The sequence below is a fragment of the Lissotriton helveticus genome, chromosome 9 (assembly GCF_964261635.1).
Source record: "Lissotriton helveticus chromosome 9, aLisHel1.1, whole genome shotgun sequence".
NCBI classification, from domain to species: Eukaryota; Metazoa; Chordata; class Amphibia; order Caudata; family Salamandridae; genus Lissotriton; species Lissotriton helveticus.
In genome coordinates this window covers 718,980,198-718,998,346 of record NC_136070.1, presented here as the reverse complement: position 1 = coordinate 718,998,346, position 18,149 = coordinate 718,980,198, and the positions used below count along the sequence as shown (strand labels likewise).

General features: G+C 46.6%; 1 protein-coding gene across 3 annotated transcripts in view; it reads left to right on the top strand.

Moving 5' to 3' along the window:
- The window catches only part of PC (pyruvate carboxylase), a 2,151,284-nt gene that overhangs the window by 2,059,623 nt on the left and 73,512 nt on the right, over positions 1 to 18,149 (top strand). For all 3 annotated transcript variants that reach the window (XM_078660828.1, XM_078660829.1, XM_078660827.1), the window contains one exon: positions 7,288 to 7,532. In XM_078660828.1, coding sequence (XP_078516954.1) covers positions 7,288 to 7,532 — 245 coding nt within the window. The remainder of the gene's footprint in view (positions 1 to 7,287; positions 7,533 to 18,149) is intronic.

Below are 18,149 nucleotides of genomic sequence, written 5' to 3'. Positions count from 1 at the left end.
TAACGTCGGTTTATTCAGGGGCCCTTCATGCTGATGTGAAGGCATAGTTGTGTGTTTGCTAGAGAGCACTCTATTACTGCTATTGTAGTTCTGAAATAACTTAAGTACAGGCCCCCTTTAGGAGTGCTCCTTTAAATTAGGATAAAATGCAATTCATTTCTTTGGAATGTGAGTTTGTTCTGCAAAATGGACAGTTTGGCCTCGTTTTCTGTACATGTAGGGGTCTTGGGTGTGTACGAGCTCTCTTGTGTCAGTGCAACAAGGGGCATGTTTTTAGGTGGCAACAATGCTCAGATGTATTGTGCGACATGCAGGGCACGAGTTTCAGCCCTGACAGGGCCAACTTGGTCTTCTGAGGCTGACAAAATGAGCACCATTGAATTGGATAATAGTAACGTCAGTTATTCGTAGTGCTTAGTAAGATCAATGATGGTATTGAGCCCTAAAAAAGATCAAATTGTGATTATTTACGACCTACAAGTTTGTACGTTTTTGTGGTCAATCCCAATGTTTTGCAAGTAGGAAAACAGAGGCACAAGGACACTACAGTGTTGTCAGATTTGTATAGTGCCTCCTAGCTGCGAAAGGCATTGATTTGCATCCTTAGCAGCCCTTTGTGAGTGTATGGTTGGAGGAGTGTTGGACGTCAAATGTCCTCTTTGTGAGACTTGGTTTGTCCATGATCACATAGTGTGGAGGCCCGAATTCGAGCCCAGGGCTTCTAGCTTCGAAGTATGTTTCTTGGCCTCTAGATCTCGCCACTTATGGGTGTGATGAAAGGACACATTGGCTGAAAGGACACATTGGATGAAAGGAAGAGTGCCTTGGAGAGAAAGGGGGTTTGTTGACCTTTGGTGGTAACGTGGTGGATGCTGTAATCTGCACACAGCTTCAGCGGATTCCCCCGAGACCCCCCTGCAAGCCTCGGCAGCTTGGTTTCCTCCAGTCCTCGGTTCCAGGGGTGCAGGAGTGCCACCTCCAGCCAGTCTGCGGGGCTGGCCGCTCATGGCCTAAGTGGAACAGACTGGCGTGTCAGTGGCTGGTCAGCAGCTGCCTGTGCCGGCCGATCAGCGTTGATGGAAGTGGGCATGCCTGTTAGCCCAAGTTGTTAAGTGTTTTATTAGCAATGATCTGCTTAATACAGTCTTTAAATCATCGCTCTCTGCTCATTTTCGCTCTGTCTCTTCCTCTCGCCGTTCGTCTTTCTCTTAGTGCCTTTGGCACTTGAGGGCGCGCCGGGGGTGACAGCCGGCAATGAGCTCTCTTGTAGAGCCAGGGGGGACCGGGAGGGCTGGAGCCGGACCCGGCAGCGCTGGAGAGAGGTGACACGGCAGCCTGTCCCCGTTTGTTAATGGACAGTGACTTGATGCATGACTGAGGGAGTGACGGTCCGGAGCACTGATCTTCCAAAGCGTTGAGCTTGAATGTGTAATGTTGCTCTTCCCAGGGCCAGCGTTCAATCTAAAGATAATGTATTTTGCTGGTTTTTGTGTATTGCTCGCCCTGCTGCGTGGACGTGTCTAAGCGCTAATGATCACTTTATCGGCGAGGTTATGCAAATTAAGCAGTTGGATTGTTCACGAGGGCAGCAGTAAGCATTTCAGTGGGTTTTAACTTTAATGCTCCGGAATTATATCTAAGGCCTTAAACCGCGCCTTGCATCGGTGCTCTCTGAGCACCAGCCTCCTCACCACAAGCTGCCTTCCCGCTGCACGCCTAAACTTTAATAGCACGGAGCGCTATGGTCGACTCGACTGATGTAATGGCTTCTGCTTGGATCCCCGAATCATCTGGTTAAGAGACTGCAGAGTCCCGGCAGCGGCTGCCGAGATAACACGATCCTCGGTTCTGGGAGAACTTTATTGGCTCCAGTGCTTAATTTGTGAAAGGATAGGTGCCGGGGCCCACATTTTCTTCAGTAGCACGCTGCATCGTTATGCCTGAGTTGCTTCTGTGCTGGTCGAAGTATACTATCAGTGCACTAGTTATTTTTGCATTATTTACGCAGCCTCAGATGATGATGTAACCAGAGGCCAAACTTTGTATTGTCTACGTTTTTTGGAAAGATGAGACGCGATTCAAACTGCTAGAACTCACGCCTTTGGGTGCAGACTACATACCGATTGTAGCAGCACGACCGTAACTCTCTGAGCTATACCACACTTTAGATGAAACGCTCTATATTACTTATTCCAGTGGCGTAGTAAGGGTGACCTGAGCCTAATGCAATCAGGAAGGTGGTCCTCCCTGTCGCTTTTAGGTAGTAAAATACTTCCATAATATACCAAGTGATTCATCCAGCGAGTTACATCTCGCATTTTATTTTCAGTTCGGGACCACTACCAACTGGAGAAAAAAACATGTAATGCCTGCCCTGTTAAAAAAAACAAAAAGGAAAAAAAAGTGCCAGTGCTGAGCACCAGAAATCACCAGCTCAAATTCAGCACTGATTGGCTCCCTGTGTAACAGAGGATCTTCTTTAAGTCTGTGTGTTGTGCTCAGGGCCCTTCATGACAGGGGTCCTATGATGCTGCAACAGTAGATAAAAGCGATGTGTTCCCTGGAGGTCTCTGCGATCTACCACTACTAATCCCATTCAGGTACCTAGGTTCCTAAAGGTTTGACAAGGTGTACAAGCCATTTCAATCAAAGATGCTTAATTGTGGAAGAAGTCTCCCCCAGCCTCAGAGAGCAAACCGACAAATTCAGGAAAGTCTTAAAGACTTGGCTGTTCCCTAAGAAGTATTATTATTATTTAAATTTTGTAGGGTGCACAGCTACCTCAATGGGTTTCCTGGTGCCAGGCAGGGTAGGCCAGAGAGAAGAGGTACGAAGAAAAGCTAATTTAAGAACAAGCAGGTTTCCAGCCCCTTGCAGAAGGCGAGCAGAAATGTCTCAGCTCGCGAAGGAGGCTGGTAAGGAATTCCATAAGGTTGGTCCCAAGTAAGCCAGTGACTGGCCTCTCATACGGGCCCGTCTGAATTTAGGAACAATGAACAAAATTTGCTGAGCAGAGCGCAGGGGATGAGACGGAAGGTGACGCTGCATGAAATCCTGCAGATATTTCGGGGCCAAACCTGTTTTAATTCTAAACATATAACACAGAGCCTTAAATTTCACCTGATTCGTCACCTTTAGCCAGTGTAAGTCTTGTGGACACCATGAAACAGAGGACAACTTAGGCAGTCGAACAAGAAGTCTCGCTGCTGCGTTGTGCACCAGCTGCAGCCTCTAGACCGTCAACTTATCTGCGCCCAGACAGAGGACATTGCCGTAATCCAGTCTTGAAATAACAAAAGCCTGCACCGTAGTTCTCTGGACCATCGCAAGACTGCAAAACAGGTGGATGAAATGTTAGCCACTTTTTGTTTCATCGATAGATGTTCATCTATAATGAAACCCAGGATCTGAACACTTTTCACTGTTGTGGGAAGAGATCCCAATTCAGGGAGCCAGTGCTGTGGTCCCCAGAGGTCATGTCTTTTGCCTAAGATCATATTATTATTATAGGTAGGTTTATTATTCTCTGTTCTTCCCTTGGGCATCTTATGTTCCAGCACCAGGATACCAGTCTGGCCACAGTGCACTCTATAAATATATTTCACCCTTTTTAAAATTTCTTTGTAAAGTTCTCTCTCGCGGGTCAGTCAAAAGTCTGCAGCTGCCCATAGCATACTTCCTTTGTCCTCCCCCTGCGCCCCTGCCTTACCGTCTTGCATGTGCGGTGTCACGGAGAAGAGGGGCCCCTATAGCACCCACTCTGCAGTTGTCCTCCTGGAGGTAAATTCCCAGGTGGTCCAAAATCCATGCCCCAATCAGAGGTAACTTCAGTTGTCTCCCAATTGAACCCTATGATGAGGCATGAAGAGGGGCCCCTATAGTTACCCCTCTGCAGTTTTGCTCCTGGATGTAAATCCCCAGCCATCTTACAAGGAAGCTTTGACTGGGTCATAGTTCTGGGGCTGCCGCTTGGAGTGAGGTCTTCTGCCTATGTAAAAATCTGTAGTCACTTATAACTAGGAACTTTTCTCTGCTGACCTGATGGTATGGGAGAACTGTGTGTGCTACTGGTGTAACATTTGGAATGCCATGGTGTGCCTGAAACTGGTGAGTGTGACTGCTGTCCATACAGCTCCGCCACCCATGCAGCTCCTCGCTTCTTATCCTATCTCCACTCGGGATGGAATCCGAATATCTCACATGCTCTCTGAACAAGTGAGGGAATAAGCCACAAAGCCTGCTTTTCTTCAAAAGAAAGAACTCATACAAGAGAGTATTTCTATTTTCTGACTTGGACTAAATAAGGGATCCAGGACAAGCTGGCTCTTGGAACCTCTCATAGAGGCTGATGTCCAAAACATGAACCAAGGAAACCGCTACAGTGAACTGCAGGCGTCTGCTCTCCCAAACTTAGGACATATGAGGTGGCAGTTCGGTGTGTTACACCTGACCAGTCAGGCAAGGACCTGTTGGTACTTCCTGGATGCTGCCCTTCTTCCCTATTACGAGGAATGAAGAGCGTCTGAATTTGCCCCTGTTCTCCTGGCAAGATCTATAAGAGACGCGCCATACCTTCTTTTGTCAGCTAACAGAGACTCGAAGAAAACCACCCAATCTCACAATCATCACTGCAGAGATGGAGGATAGCTGCTCCAGAAACAAAGAGCAGGTGAACTGATCCTGGGAGTGGTGACTCGGACTGCCCCTGCAGCAGCACTGAAACCTTCCAGAAATCCCCATTTGCAGCATGCCCAGGCCTAATTTCCCTTGGTTATGGCTTGCACGGAGGATGCACCACCACCTTTGGGCAGGGCACTGGAAGAGTAGCTGTGGGCCACACTTAGGGTCCCCAAGGTGTGCAGAATTCCTACAACTGCTCACTCCCTGCATCTAGACACGGAAGATTGGACCACATGGCCCTATTATGACTTTGGCCTCATACTAGCAATACCTGCTCTTACTTTGTAGCTCATCAGACTTCAAATGTTTTCCACTATCGTGAGGACTCCCACGTGACTCACGACAGTTCATCTTGTGAGGCTAACACCCACCATACCAGAGCTACATCTATGCTCTGGTTAAGGCCCCTCCTAATGGGGCGAACACAGGTTTCTTGTAATGCAAATCCACTGTGATTTTTCATCAAACGGTTTAAAAATGATACCATTGTTTTTTTGGTCTCCTACCACTACCAGAGAGGTAGCTTGCACCCCAATAGCCCAGAGGACTAGATTTTTTTTTCCATTACTGTCCGAAATAGACAAGTCTGTCCATTTTCCCAATGGTGAACTCTGGCCTGAACAGTGGCAATATGAACTGGGCTCATTAAACGCTTTTAAAACTTTGAAATTACTTTATCCTTCTGTGCCTTACTTTGCAAACCCACTTGAGACATCTTGAAATATGGCTAGAGTCCGTAGTCCATACCCAGAGGGCCGCCTTTGCACGATTGCACGTGTAGGGCATCTCGAGAGACTTCAGTGTTTAATCACTTTCACACTATAGAGAGTTCCAGGGCTTCCAAAGGCCCTGGAGTCTTTCACAGGTTAACATTGCTCAATTGTTTAATAGTGGTGTTCTGCTGAAACCACAAATGGAAAGGAATACGGATCTTGTCTAAAACCATTAAAGTGTTATTTCTAAAATCCTTTACCGGACATTCATACTATTGTATTATATTAATTCTGGCTGACTTTTACACAACTTCCAATGAGCTAGGCTGTGACTGCTCAACAGAGCTACTCAAGCGAGCCAAGGAATCTTTGGTGCCCCCACCATGCTATCTTCTACTCAAGTGACCAGGATTGCAAGTGGAACATGCTGCCTTCCCTTGATACTGCAAGGCAGGTCAGGATCTAATAAAGTGCCAGGTGGTTTTGTACAGCACAACTCTGCCATTTTTTTCTGGTCACTTGGAGCAGTTGGACCCCTTGTTGACTGTGGCTCGTGCTTCTGTTATGATGTTCAGATAGGATTTGGTGGGTGTCATTTGGTTCAAGCTTTTCTGTAGTGGTGCATTGGTGTTGTGTAATGGAACTGGTCGATGTTGATGTGTAGGAAGGTGGCTCCGAATATTTGCTCAGGGCAGGTTGTACTGTTGTGCGAATTAAGTGGTTGGCATTAGAGTCTAGGAAAGAAGGTTTTGCTGTTACACGCTCTGCTGGTGTTAGGCTGGGTTCCAGTCTTGGGTATTAATTGAACGTGCTGCTGCATTGTTCGAGATTTAGCGGTGCCATCATGTCTTTTTTCTCTGTGGAGCCTTTGATTGTTATTGCATAGTGTTTGCGGGTGAGTGCTATGAGTAGCGCGTTTTGTTGCATTTATGAAAGCCAGGTGTTTATGGAACTTTTGGAGATGAGTTCCAGAGATGAAGTTTGTGCTGAGGACGCCGTTCCACTTATCTGAATTTGCAGTAATGGGAAGTGGTGTGCAGTTGAGCTACATCCGACCAGAGATGTTGCAGAAGCCCATCTTTCTGTTTGACTCGGAGGCATTCTGGTCTTATTTTATTGATGATTTTGTATAATTGATATATTGCACTTTAAAAGCACTCATGTGCAATAGGTGACGCAGTACTGGGTGGGATGGGCAGTTAAGATGGGGTCTCCAAAGCCGTGTATTGTACTTGTGGGGGTCTGCATGGTTGGCAGCTGAGGGGCCTTGTCAGAGACCATTGGTATAATTGTGGCAGAATACTAAAATCATAATTATGGAAAAACCCTTTTGTGGAAAAGTTAGGAGATTGAAGATGCGCCCTAATGTTCAGAACGGGTAGCAGTCTTCTACTCTTGAGAGGTCTGTGGAGAGCAAGTAAATAAAGTTGTCCATCATCTCCTTGACACTTATTGTGTTTGAATGGGAGTGGTGGGTCAGGGCCACATAGAACTATTTATTTTCATATGCCTGACTATTATCTTTCCATGACACAAATTTATTCTGATAAGTTTCCTACCTCTTCGGTCGTACTTGCCACTTTTTTAGTAAAAAAAAAAGTGGATGCTTTTCAGTAACTCTTCCTGTTTTGTTGTAGCCTGCAACTATACCTACGCATTCTACCAACAAATGAAATGTCTTTACAATATCTTTTGTAAGATACGTTTTCTATATAGCTTAGTTGTTTGGCATCTCCAGGCTCAGGTGAATATATATTAGTGGAGCACTTTCCTGGTGGGGGTGATAAACTATTATTAATGCAGTTACTCAGTATCAGATTAAAGTGCTGCATTTCTCCTCGATTCAAAATCTTGCTATGCTTGACTTACTTTTTTTCAACTTTCTTTTCCTCAGGAATCCAGCTCGAGAAGGTATTCGACTATAGTGAATACTGGGAGGTGGCCCGTGGTCTATATTCCGCCTTTGACTGCACTGCGACCATGAAGTCTGGCAATGCTGATGTGTACGAGAACGAGATCCCTGGGGGCCAGTACACCAACCTGCACTTCCAGGCTCACAGCATGGGCTTGGGAAACAAGTTCAAAGAAGTGAAGAAGGCCTACGTGGAAGCCAACAGACTGCTGGGGGATCTCATCAAGGTCAGGGCTCGCCTTTGGTTTTAGATGCCAATACAGTACTGTAGCCAAAAAGTGGAGGGTAGGGGACTGAAATGAGAGCGGTTTGCAGTGTACATTAGAGCTTTGTTGACTATTTGTATGTTAGGGATACAACTAAAACAGGTCTGGGGGAGAATAGGATCTGGCTGGGGCCCTGGGTCAGTCCTAGATGTGTAGACACAACAGACTGTTTTTCTGGTAGAGTGGGTTGACGTTAAAAGTGAGAATTAGAGGACCTAATGTTCCCAGATTGAAGCAATATCATCTATTCCAAAAAAGAGTAATATTGGTGAAGTGAGCATTGCAAGTTCTATGGTCCGGGTAGAACCAGCTATGGACAAGTGCTTGGCAACGCAGGTGATTTTGCTTTCAGGAGAAAAGTGACCTTAATCTCACGAGTGCTATCTCAGTGAGCCTCTCAGAAGTAGGCTCAGGATTGACTCCGCTGGAGCAGTAGTGCAAGAACACCCCTGTGGCCCATAGTGGCCATTCATAACAGGCATTTACAAGAGCTGTGGGGTGTGCAGACAGTCTTCTAGCAGTGCCACTGGAATCTCTACAGGTCTCTGAACTTTAGATCGTAAAGTCATAGACACGACAATTTGGTAGCTTCTTGGTGTTCCAATCTGCACTTGAGTTGACTTTGGAGCAAGCACCAATGATACTAGTGAAGTTTCTGCAGCTGGAGAAATCCTGGAGATAAAAAACGTGCAGGAGGAAATTGGTTATTTGAAACAGAAAAGCCAATTGTAGAAGAATAAACTCAATTGCCTTGATTTTTTTCCCTCACATTTCTTCTTTATGAAGGGCGCTGCCTCTGGTACGGTTATATGTGGCTTCGGCCATACTGAAAACACCACTGAAGAAATGGAGAAAGTGGGTCCCTTTAAATTTGGCCTCACTCACTTTGCACAGAGCTCTGCACCTGTCTGCCAGTTGCTGTGAAATCCACCCACACATCCCCTAACCTCATCTTTATCAGTGTCATTTAGAGTGAGACACAGGCAGCGAGGCGCTCTGCACGCATGTCTTTTGAAAATAAAGATTGCTCGGTTAAGATATGCAGCCCGGGGATTGGAAAGGCTGAAAAATTAAATACCAGGCTATTTCAATTTCCAACTTCTAATAACGTCCGTAACAATTTACAGGCGGTGGCAGGTCCTAATGCAGGCACATATTCAGATTGCTGCTAATCGCGTGAGACGGAGGGATGCAGGCAGGATGATAGCGAAATAAAGCAGCGAGATGGCCTCGCCGTTGTCATGCCAGCTCCTGGAAAGGACATTTCCATTCTGTTTACTTTGTTCCCTCGAGGCGCTGCCTGCAGCGTTTTGTGCGAAGTTAAAGGAATGGTGGCAGTGGGGTCTTAAGACTGCCATTTCTCGAGGGGGAGGGAGGGGGGCAAGGGTGCAGTAATCCTATGTTATAGCTTTATGGCGCTTTTCCACTTTATTCCAGCTCTGCGACTTACCCAGGGAGATACTTTTGTAGCTGCTCAGCATACTTCCATTCAACCGATTCCTAAGCATCAATTCCATGCCTGAGATAGTCTGACATTGTTTTTTTATATCTATAATATGCAAGACTTCAGAGTTGTTATTCATGCAACCAACGTTTAGAAAATCTTCCCTTATTAGCAGTAGTCGATGTGCATTAAAAAAGTATGGGAACTGTGATGCTGAATGCAGTGGGGGCGGGGTCAAAGGTGTGGTTAAAAAAAAAACATTCTCTACTCGTTTTTGGTCTTTCACCTTTGGGTAGCCACATATAAAATAACACAAAGCTTAAATGAAAAATGCATTAAAAAAGTTGTTTGTGGGAAATGCACTGTAGTACATTTTGAAAACTCTATTAAGTTAGTGCACTGTAGAGTTCTGTGTGTAACCAGAGAGCCACAGAATTAAATCTTGGTTGGTGCAGTGGAGAATAGTGACGCGTGTATTTTTACTGCTACGAGGTCACAGCCTGCGACAGCAAGCACTGTGAATATGCAAGTCATTATTTTAAGCTTGTATTACACACACTATAACATGAACCTTTTTGCGCATTTTGCAGCAGTCTAAGATAAAAAAGTGATTCCGAAATATAGATTTTAGTAATACCCAGACTGTACGTAATGCAATTTATTTACTAACACCTATGTGTTAGCTCTTCATCAGAGGTAGTAAGCACTATATGAATACCATTACAATTAAAAGCATGCCCTTCACAGCTCAGTTTGCACTACACTCAAAAAGAATAAATCTTTATCTGATAGAGACTTCTAGCTGCAGATTTCTTACCTTTGAATTTCCCGGGCGTCAGACTGGATTTGGAAACTTTTGCGTGAGTTGTACCCCAGCACCCTGTCATGTGTTCAGTTCAGTTCCACCCTGCATCGTTGGCACCAGTTGTGATGTCGCTGTCACTTATATAGGTGCCACCCAGGTGCGCGGACGTCAGTTCTTTTCTTTCCATGCCAGTTAAGTGCTAATCCGGGGATGACCTACCCCTCTGTCTTGCTTAGACAAATTTTGAAATTTTGTTGATTTTTATTTTTTTTGTGTGTGTTTAGGGAATGTTCTCTAGAAAGGTACTGTTCAAGCCGTGTGACGCCTGCCATCGAGCCATGTCATTTATCGACCCACGGTTTGTAAAAAAGAGAGGTACCCAGACTAATATTCCTAAACCGGGGTAAATAGGTCAAATGTGAAGTAGATATATTTAGGAAAGGAGAATTAATACTTATGGACCTAAACAATAGACAGGATATGGCATGATAAATAACAATAGAACATATCTAGTGCACAATAGACAACAGTTAGTTCTTGTCAAATTTATTTAAATTTTATCATAAAGATTATCTAACAATAACAATAGCATTCATAGCACTTAGTTGTCCAGTATCAATTACATTACTGTGCTCGGATATTGTTCCTGATTGCCACAGGTGATGATTTATTGGAACACAGTAATCCTTGCAGGGGGGGACCCTTTATGCAGCTTTTGTTGATTTAAAATCAGCATTTGATTTAGTGCCACGCCACAAGCTATGGGACTCCCTAAAGGAGGCTGGGATGCCTCTAGAAATCCTAGGTTTTATTATTAAATTGCATGAGGCGAATTACGCCCAGGTAAGGTGGGGACAGCAGGGCAAACTGACTGAGGTTTCCAGTTAATAAGGGAGTGCGGCAAGGATGTGTGCTTGCCCCTACCCTATTCTCCCTGTTTATAAATAAGGTAATCACTTATTACACTGATTTTCCAACCGATGCTCCGTCTCTTGCCGGTTCAAGGACTCCCCTTTTAATGTTTGCAGATGACACTTTAATTTTATCCAAAACCCAGTTGGGTCTGCAACGAGCCCTGGACAGATTCACAGATTTTTGCAATGACCATGTACTTATAGTAAATGTTGACAAAACCAAGTTCATGGTGCTGCACAAACGTAAATCAATAAAAGGCAGAGTAGAAATGAAAAAAGCTCCCTTCGAACAAACTGATACCTTTACAGATTTAGGAGTGACTATGGGTAGGAGGATGAACTGGACACCACAGCTAGACGTCTTAGTCCTTAGGCATAATCAGCTAGCAGGTGCCCTACTAAAAGAACATTGACTCTCAATGACTAAACCGGTAGGGCCGGCTATAACGATTTACAATGGGAAAATTAGAGCCTCTATAATATATGGTGTCGAACTGTGGGGGTTCGAAAATATATCACCCCTAGTTCAGGCACAAAATACCTTTCTGAGAACACTGACCGCTCTCCCACAATCTACCCTGTTAGACGGCGACCTCGGGGCGAACAGGGAGTATACCTGATCACCCTGGAGCTCACCTTCCTATATACAAAGACGAGCACTGGCGGGAGACTTCTCAGGGGGAGAGTCTCGAATCTAGGATCGTATACACTATACCAGCACCACACGACAAAGAGACACCACACCGGAGCTTCTTAAGAACGTTTCTTTATCTCGTGATTCAAAAGGGATCTTTATGAGCGGCAACGACAGGTATTTACAAATAGGGCCAGGGCCCATAGAGTCTCGGTCAGGGTAGGGGTAGCGTGACAGTCTTATGGTCCAATGTCAATATTGGTGCGTATCCGGCGCACAGCTCTCAATCCTCGAGCCGGGGGATACGGTGCGATCTTTTGGGGTCCAGCCGGACCAGGAGAGTCAGTGAGCCGCGAGTCACTCAGGAGGGCTCAAGCAGGATGTCGGAGGTCTTACGATCTTCAGAGGAGCCGCAAGTCACTCAGCAGGGCTTAGAGGTTCCAAAGTTGCAGGGGAGCCGCGAGTCACTCATCAGGGCTCAGGTGTTCCAAAGTTACAAGGGAGCCGCGAGTCACTCAGCAGGGCTCAGGTGGTTCCAGCAGAAGTCCTTCTTCGCCAGGCGAGCCGCGACCACGTCAGCAGGGCTCTCGTCGTTCCAGAGTCGAATCTGTCGAAAGTCTTGGAGCATCCCCAGTTATAGGACTGCTCCTCTTTGATCTCCGGAGTTCTGGTATGCGGGGGTCTTGGCACCTGGGGGCCGCTTGTTGGGGTTTCCTGCCACATGGCCCTTTGACCCATTCATGTCAGGTTCGGGAGGAGTCCCAGACACAGCAGGCGTGGAGCCAGCCCTCAGGGTGGCCGGAGGGCCGATCGAAACCCATCTCTCGAGGAGAGGTCGGAGGTGTGAGAAAAACTGCTCCTCCCTCTCACTCAAGGGAAGCGCGCTGTCCTCCAGCCAGGGTGGCGCCTCTCGGCCTAGGCCGTGCTGGATCGGGCGGCCATCTTAGATGCCGGGAAGTGGGCACACGGGGCCTACGGGCCGGGAAGATGGAGGCACGGACGGGCAGTCCGGGGACGGGTGTGGGTAACTATGGAGGGAAGGGTTGGCTAGGCCGGGGGACTCAGGGGTCTGTGGTGGGGTACAGCTTGGAAGGGGGTGGCTAAGGGTCAGGGAGGACCACGCCACGAGGCCGGGTCTAACATACCCCAATCAAGCCTTTGTTATTAGACCTGGGCTGTACTTCTATTGATGAGGTGGCAGGATTTAGACCTCTAGCTTACTGGAGGAGGCTGTGGACCACCTCAGAATTGGCGTCTTACGCTAATGCTTTAATGCACATTAGAAATGCTGACCTATCCTCGAAAATTAAATGGCTGCAGAAGCTTAAGTGCAACCTGCTTGACATGGGGCTTAGACACCTGTGGGAAGGCCCGATAGGGAATCCATTCCCCAATAAAAATGAGTACAAAGTACTCTATTGGTATATGATTCTTAAGAAGACCCTGTCGGTGGTGGGTAGTAACTCGCTCACAGGTATTTTTCTGGAGCACAAGCTTACAACAGAAGTTGAGGCCTACTAGAATTTGATTACGAAACCTGGTGATAGGAAACTATACCACCAATTCAGAGTGGGCACTCTCCTGTTAAGATCATTCACTGCAAAATGGAATAAGGTGTCAGAAACTAATTGTCCCTCGTGCTCATCCGAGGAGGAGTCGTTAACCCATGTATTGTTTGTGTCCCCGGCCTATAAGGGCCCCCGTCGAAAGTGGCTGAAGCCGTTGTGTTCAAACCTAGGTACTAGATCGGGCTGACCGCTCTGAGCATTCTTTCAACAAATACTCGAGCAGATATTGTTATTGCCACGGCTAAATTCCTTAGCTGGACCTGGGCATTGCGAAGGAAAAATCTCCCTGCGCTAGGAACTATCACATGAGTACGTTACTGGCATGTGGGTATCCCATTGTAGATCTTGTAGGAAACGGTTTTTATATGGAATTGTTCCTTTTTTTTGTTTTTGTTTTTACAGCTATTTGATTATATAATTGATTGGGATTGTCGATATGTTCATATTAAATGTTCACCCCACAAGAGAGCTTGGTAGTCCAAGCCTTAACATCCCTTGGCACGTTCCGTGCTGCTCCCAGGACAGGGAATCCAAGAAGCTGGCACACTTGAGAAGAAGAGTTTTTCTTCCACCAGCCTATTATTGCGGTTGCTGAACACTGCATGCTTTTTGGGCCATTTCTCCCGTACCATATGGGAAATGTTTGCTGCCACAGGTCCTGGAGGACACCCTGGCCATCCTCTCCTAAGCAGTGAAAGATGGGAGAGATGCAGCAAAGTTCACCATTGGGTGTGGTCTGGATACAACTGACTCGCTGGGCAGAGCGGCTTTGTCGATTGTGGCCTTGCGTCACCACACCTGCCTGAGAACATCTGGCTTTTCAGGAGATGTCCAGGTCAACCTCATGGACATGCTCTTCGATGGGACTCGTTTCTTCGAGAGAAGGCAGACTCGGTGCTGGGGTGCTTTAATGATTCACAGGTTATGGCCAAGTCCTTGGGCCTCTCTGTGACACCTCACACCCAGTCTTCCTTTTGCCCCTTTTGTGGCTATGGAAGGGGCTTTCAACCATGTCAGTCTTACCCCAGCCATTGTCCTTTGCAGGGTTCCCAAGATGTGCGAGAACGCAGTGCATTCCGGTCACTTGGGATTGGTAGCCAGAAGTCATCAGCCACCAACTCCTCATCAGCTGCAGCCTTAAGGCCTTTCTAGTTTGGTTCTGCAAGACCATGGTTGCCCAGTTGGAGGGAGAATCCAACATAATCTCCTTCACTGGCAGTCCATATCATCGGAAAAATGAGTCTTGCAGATTATTCAAAGGGGTTGCTCCCTCCCTTTTCCAGTCTTTCCCTCCCTCTTTACCGCCATCTCATGAACTGCCGGCGGAGGATCATCTTACCTTGCTCAGAGAGGAGGTTGCAGCTCTCCTGGCCAAGGGGACTATAAAAGGGTTCCGATATCAGAAGTAGGCAGTGGTCATTATTCTGGCTACTTTCTGACACCCAAAAAGAACAAAGGCTTTTGTCCTATAGTGGGAGAGGTGTGGCGCCGCGGCCAGGGCGACTGACGCTGGAATCTGGGGATCAGGGTTCGATTCCCGGCTCCAGCGGCAGGTTAGCCCAGCACCATGCGACTCTGGGCAATAGCTTGCTTAATCTTCCCGACGGCCCCCAGTGCCTAGAGACCCTAACGGGTGATTGTGCGCTATACAAATGTGGATTATTATTATTATTATTAGATCTCCACCCTAAAGGCCGCTGGCATCCATGGCACGGCTCTAGCCTGGATCGCTAGTTTTCTGTCCGCACGTACTTTTCAGGTTTTTTCCCCCACTTCTGCCTCCACTGCCCTCCTGTCCCCACACGGTGTACCCCAAGGCTCTATCTTAAGCCCCCTTTTCTTTAATATTTATGTCAGTCCTCTTGCCTCTTTGGCAGAACAATCTGGGCTTTCTATATTTTCATACGCGGACGACACCCAAATTATTTTTTCTCTTTCCTCTAATAAACACGCTCCCTCTTCATCTCTTAGATCCGGGCTCACTAATATTGCCAATTGGATGCAGACCCATAAATTAAAACTCAACGGTGACAAAACCAAACTCCTTCTATTCGGTCCTGACACCTCTCTCTGGGGCCCTAAGCACTGGCCGCAGCAAATGGGTCCTCTGCCGGCTCCATCCACTAAGGCTCGCAACCTGGGAGTCACTTTTGACAACCAGTTATCCATGAAGCAGCATGTTGTGAAAGTCTCAGCCACCTGCACTAACATCATGCGGTGGCTGAGGAAAATAGCATGGATGCTCCCGCCAGACACTCAAAGAACTGTGGTCCAGGCTTTGGTAACCTCCAGGTTAGACTATGGCAACGTGCTCCTCCTTGGGGCTAGCAAGGAGGTAATACGGAAATTACAGGTGGTGCAAAACATGGCAGCTCGCCTGCTCTGCAACCTGCCCAGAACTGCCTCTGCCACTGTTTCCCTGCGCAACCTTCATTGGCTGCGCATCGAATCAAGAGCAAAATTCAAAGCCCTTTGTTATATGCACCGGATTAAAACAGGCAACTCCCCCCCCTACCTTTCCAGTTTGGTCCATCCGTATTGTCCAGTGCGTACTCTCAGATCCTCTTCTCTTGGCACCTTTTTCGTGCCTCGTTTCAAACGCACCAGAGTGGGTGGTCGCTCCTTTTCCTATTTGGCGCCATCACTCTGGAATTCACTCCCCATCGCTTTGCGATTTGAAACCTGCTATTTGAAATTTAGGAAAGGCCTGAAAACCTGGCTTTTCTCTGCCTAATTCATCTCCTTCGTTGTCTCCCTGCTTCTTTTGCTCTGTTAGCGCCGGGAAACCCCTGGGTATCTGTGCGCTCTATAAACTCAAATATAATAATAATAATCTCCGAACCATCAATCTGTTAGTCAAATAGGAGAAATTCTAGATGATCACTCTGGCTCAATCTTGTCTGCCTAGACCAAGATGACTGGCTGGTAGCATTGGACCTGCAGGATGCGTATTTTCACATCCCTTTCCTGTCAGCCCACAGGCGTTAACTGCAGTTCAAGGTAGGCCACGAGCACTTTAACTTCATGGTGCTCCCCTTTGGCCTTACCTGCGCCCCTCGGGTGTTCCCTAAGGTAATGGTGATGGTGGCAGCTCATCTACGCAGGTTGGGGGTTTCAGTTTTCCCCTACCTTGACAACTGGCTGTTGACGCTGGCTTGCCCCAGACTGCTGTATCCTATCTCCAGACTACGGTGGACCTTCTGCATTCTCTGGGGTTTACTGTAAACATGCCGAACTCCTACCAGAGCTGTTCTGGACACAGCGCATTTTTGGGCTGATCCTCCCGAGCAGCGAGTCCAGGATATTCAGATTATGATTAGGGCTCCCGGTCTTATGGTATTTATTTTTTTAACATTTCCGTCCGTATTTATCTATATTTATTTTTGTCGCAAGAAAAAGACGCTGCAGCTAGTATTTTTTTTCACATTTATTTAAATAGACAATACGCACTTGGTTGTTATAGGTTTAGATAGTTTTATGTAGATGGGTAAATAGGTTACTGCTTTTAACAAAGAGATCCTTTTGTTACTTGCATTTCATAAAGAGTAATCATTCTAGCATAGCACAGTGAGCTATGAAGGACATGTAGCTCCTACACCTTGTAACCCTCACTGTCTTTTGTAACACATCCTACACATTGATTTACAAACAATTGTTTTATTGTCAATGTAGCACTATAAAAGAAATAAAACAAAGTACTGGTATTTAAATTGTTATTTGTGTAATTACTGGGACAGACCAACACATCTAACCATGAATGCCTATCTCCTATATATAGGGACTGAATAAAGTCAAAATGAGGCCTCTTAAGTACTGTGAAGTGATAGGCCGTGTGCATCTGTTTTCCCTCCATTGCTTTTAGGTGTGCATTCCCCCCCCCCCCCCGCCCCCCTGCCCCCCCTCCCCCCAATAGCTCCCAGACAGGATACTCCTACATAAGGAGGCCTGATGGCCCCTTAATGTCTGTCTTTCTTATGGCAACAACCGATTTCAGTAACTCTAGGAATGGTGCATACTGGCAAGCTCTGTAAAGTGGTGCTAATATGTTTAGGTTTGAATAAAACCTATCTAGCCACTTTGGGACCACTGTGTCTTTATTTATTTTTACAAGTTTAGAAAAAATGTTCCCCTTTTTTTCTCTGTCCCAAGACTGTACTCAAAAAGCAAAACATTTCAGGAAAAGACGACATGTCCAGCAAAAGTGTTTTTCTTTTTTGGAGCCATTTCAAAGGGGATCCTAACAAAAAGATAGCAACCGAATTAGCTGAAACCTGGCTGAGCAAGCCAGAGACGCAAATACGTGAATTTATTGGAGTTACAAAAAATTCTCTGTTAAACATATTTACTGGCATTTCTCAATTTCTGTTTATAAATACAGACAAAGGCAAAATATTTATCCGTCTGTATTTATAAGCAAAAATCCATTTAAATGGAACACCGGAGCCTTAATTATGATACAACCTCTAACTTGGATTTTGGTGAGAATGACTGAGGCTGCTTGGCCTTATGGTCTCCTGCATCCTGGTGGTAAATCATGCCAGATGGCATATTTGGGTTCAGCAGTGGGCCCTGAAGTTCCAGGGGAATCTGTTTTGCTCCAGATCTTTGAGGGAACTGGAAAGGACCTGAAGTGGTGTCTAAAGAACTGTGATTAGGTCAGGGGCAGACCCCTCGCCCTTCCCCCACCAGATCTCACAATGGTGACAGATGCGTCACTACTGGGATGGGATGGCCATATGGGAGAGGTGGAGATCAGAGGACTCTGGTCTCCGGCGGTATACGGACTCCACTTCAACCTTTTGGAGCTCCGGGTGATCCGACTAGCATTGAAAGCATTTCTTCCCTCCGTCAAGGGGAAGTTATTGCTCATGTTCACAAACACAGCTGCCATGTGGTACTGCAACAAGTAGGGGGGGATGGGATCATGGACCCTTTGTCAAGAGCCCCCTGTGTCCCTGGGCATGGCTGGAACAGCAGGGCATAACCCTGGTGGTTCAACACCTGTCAGGTTTTTTGAACTACAGGCCAGACAAACTCTGCCATCGATGCCTAGCAGATCACGAATGCCATTTCCCCTACAAGTGGGTGCAAGGTCTCTTTCAACAGTGGAGATAGCCTTGGTTAGATCTGTTCACCTCTGAAGAGAATGTGCTGTGTCAGCAGTACTGTGTGTTTTGGAATTTCCAAGGCGGCTATCGCTCGGTGATGCTTTT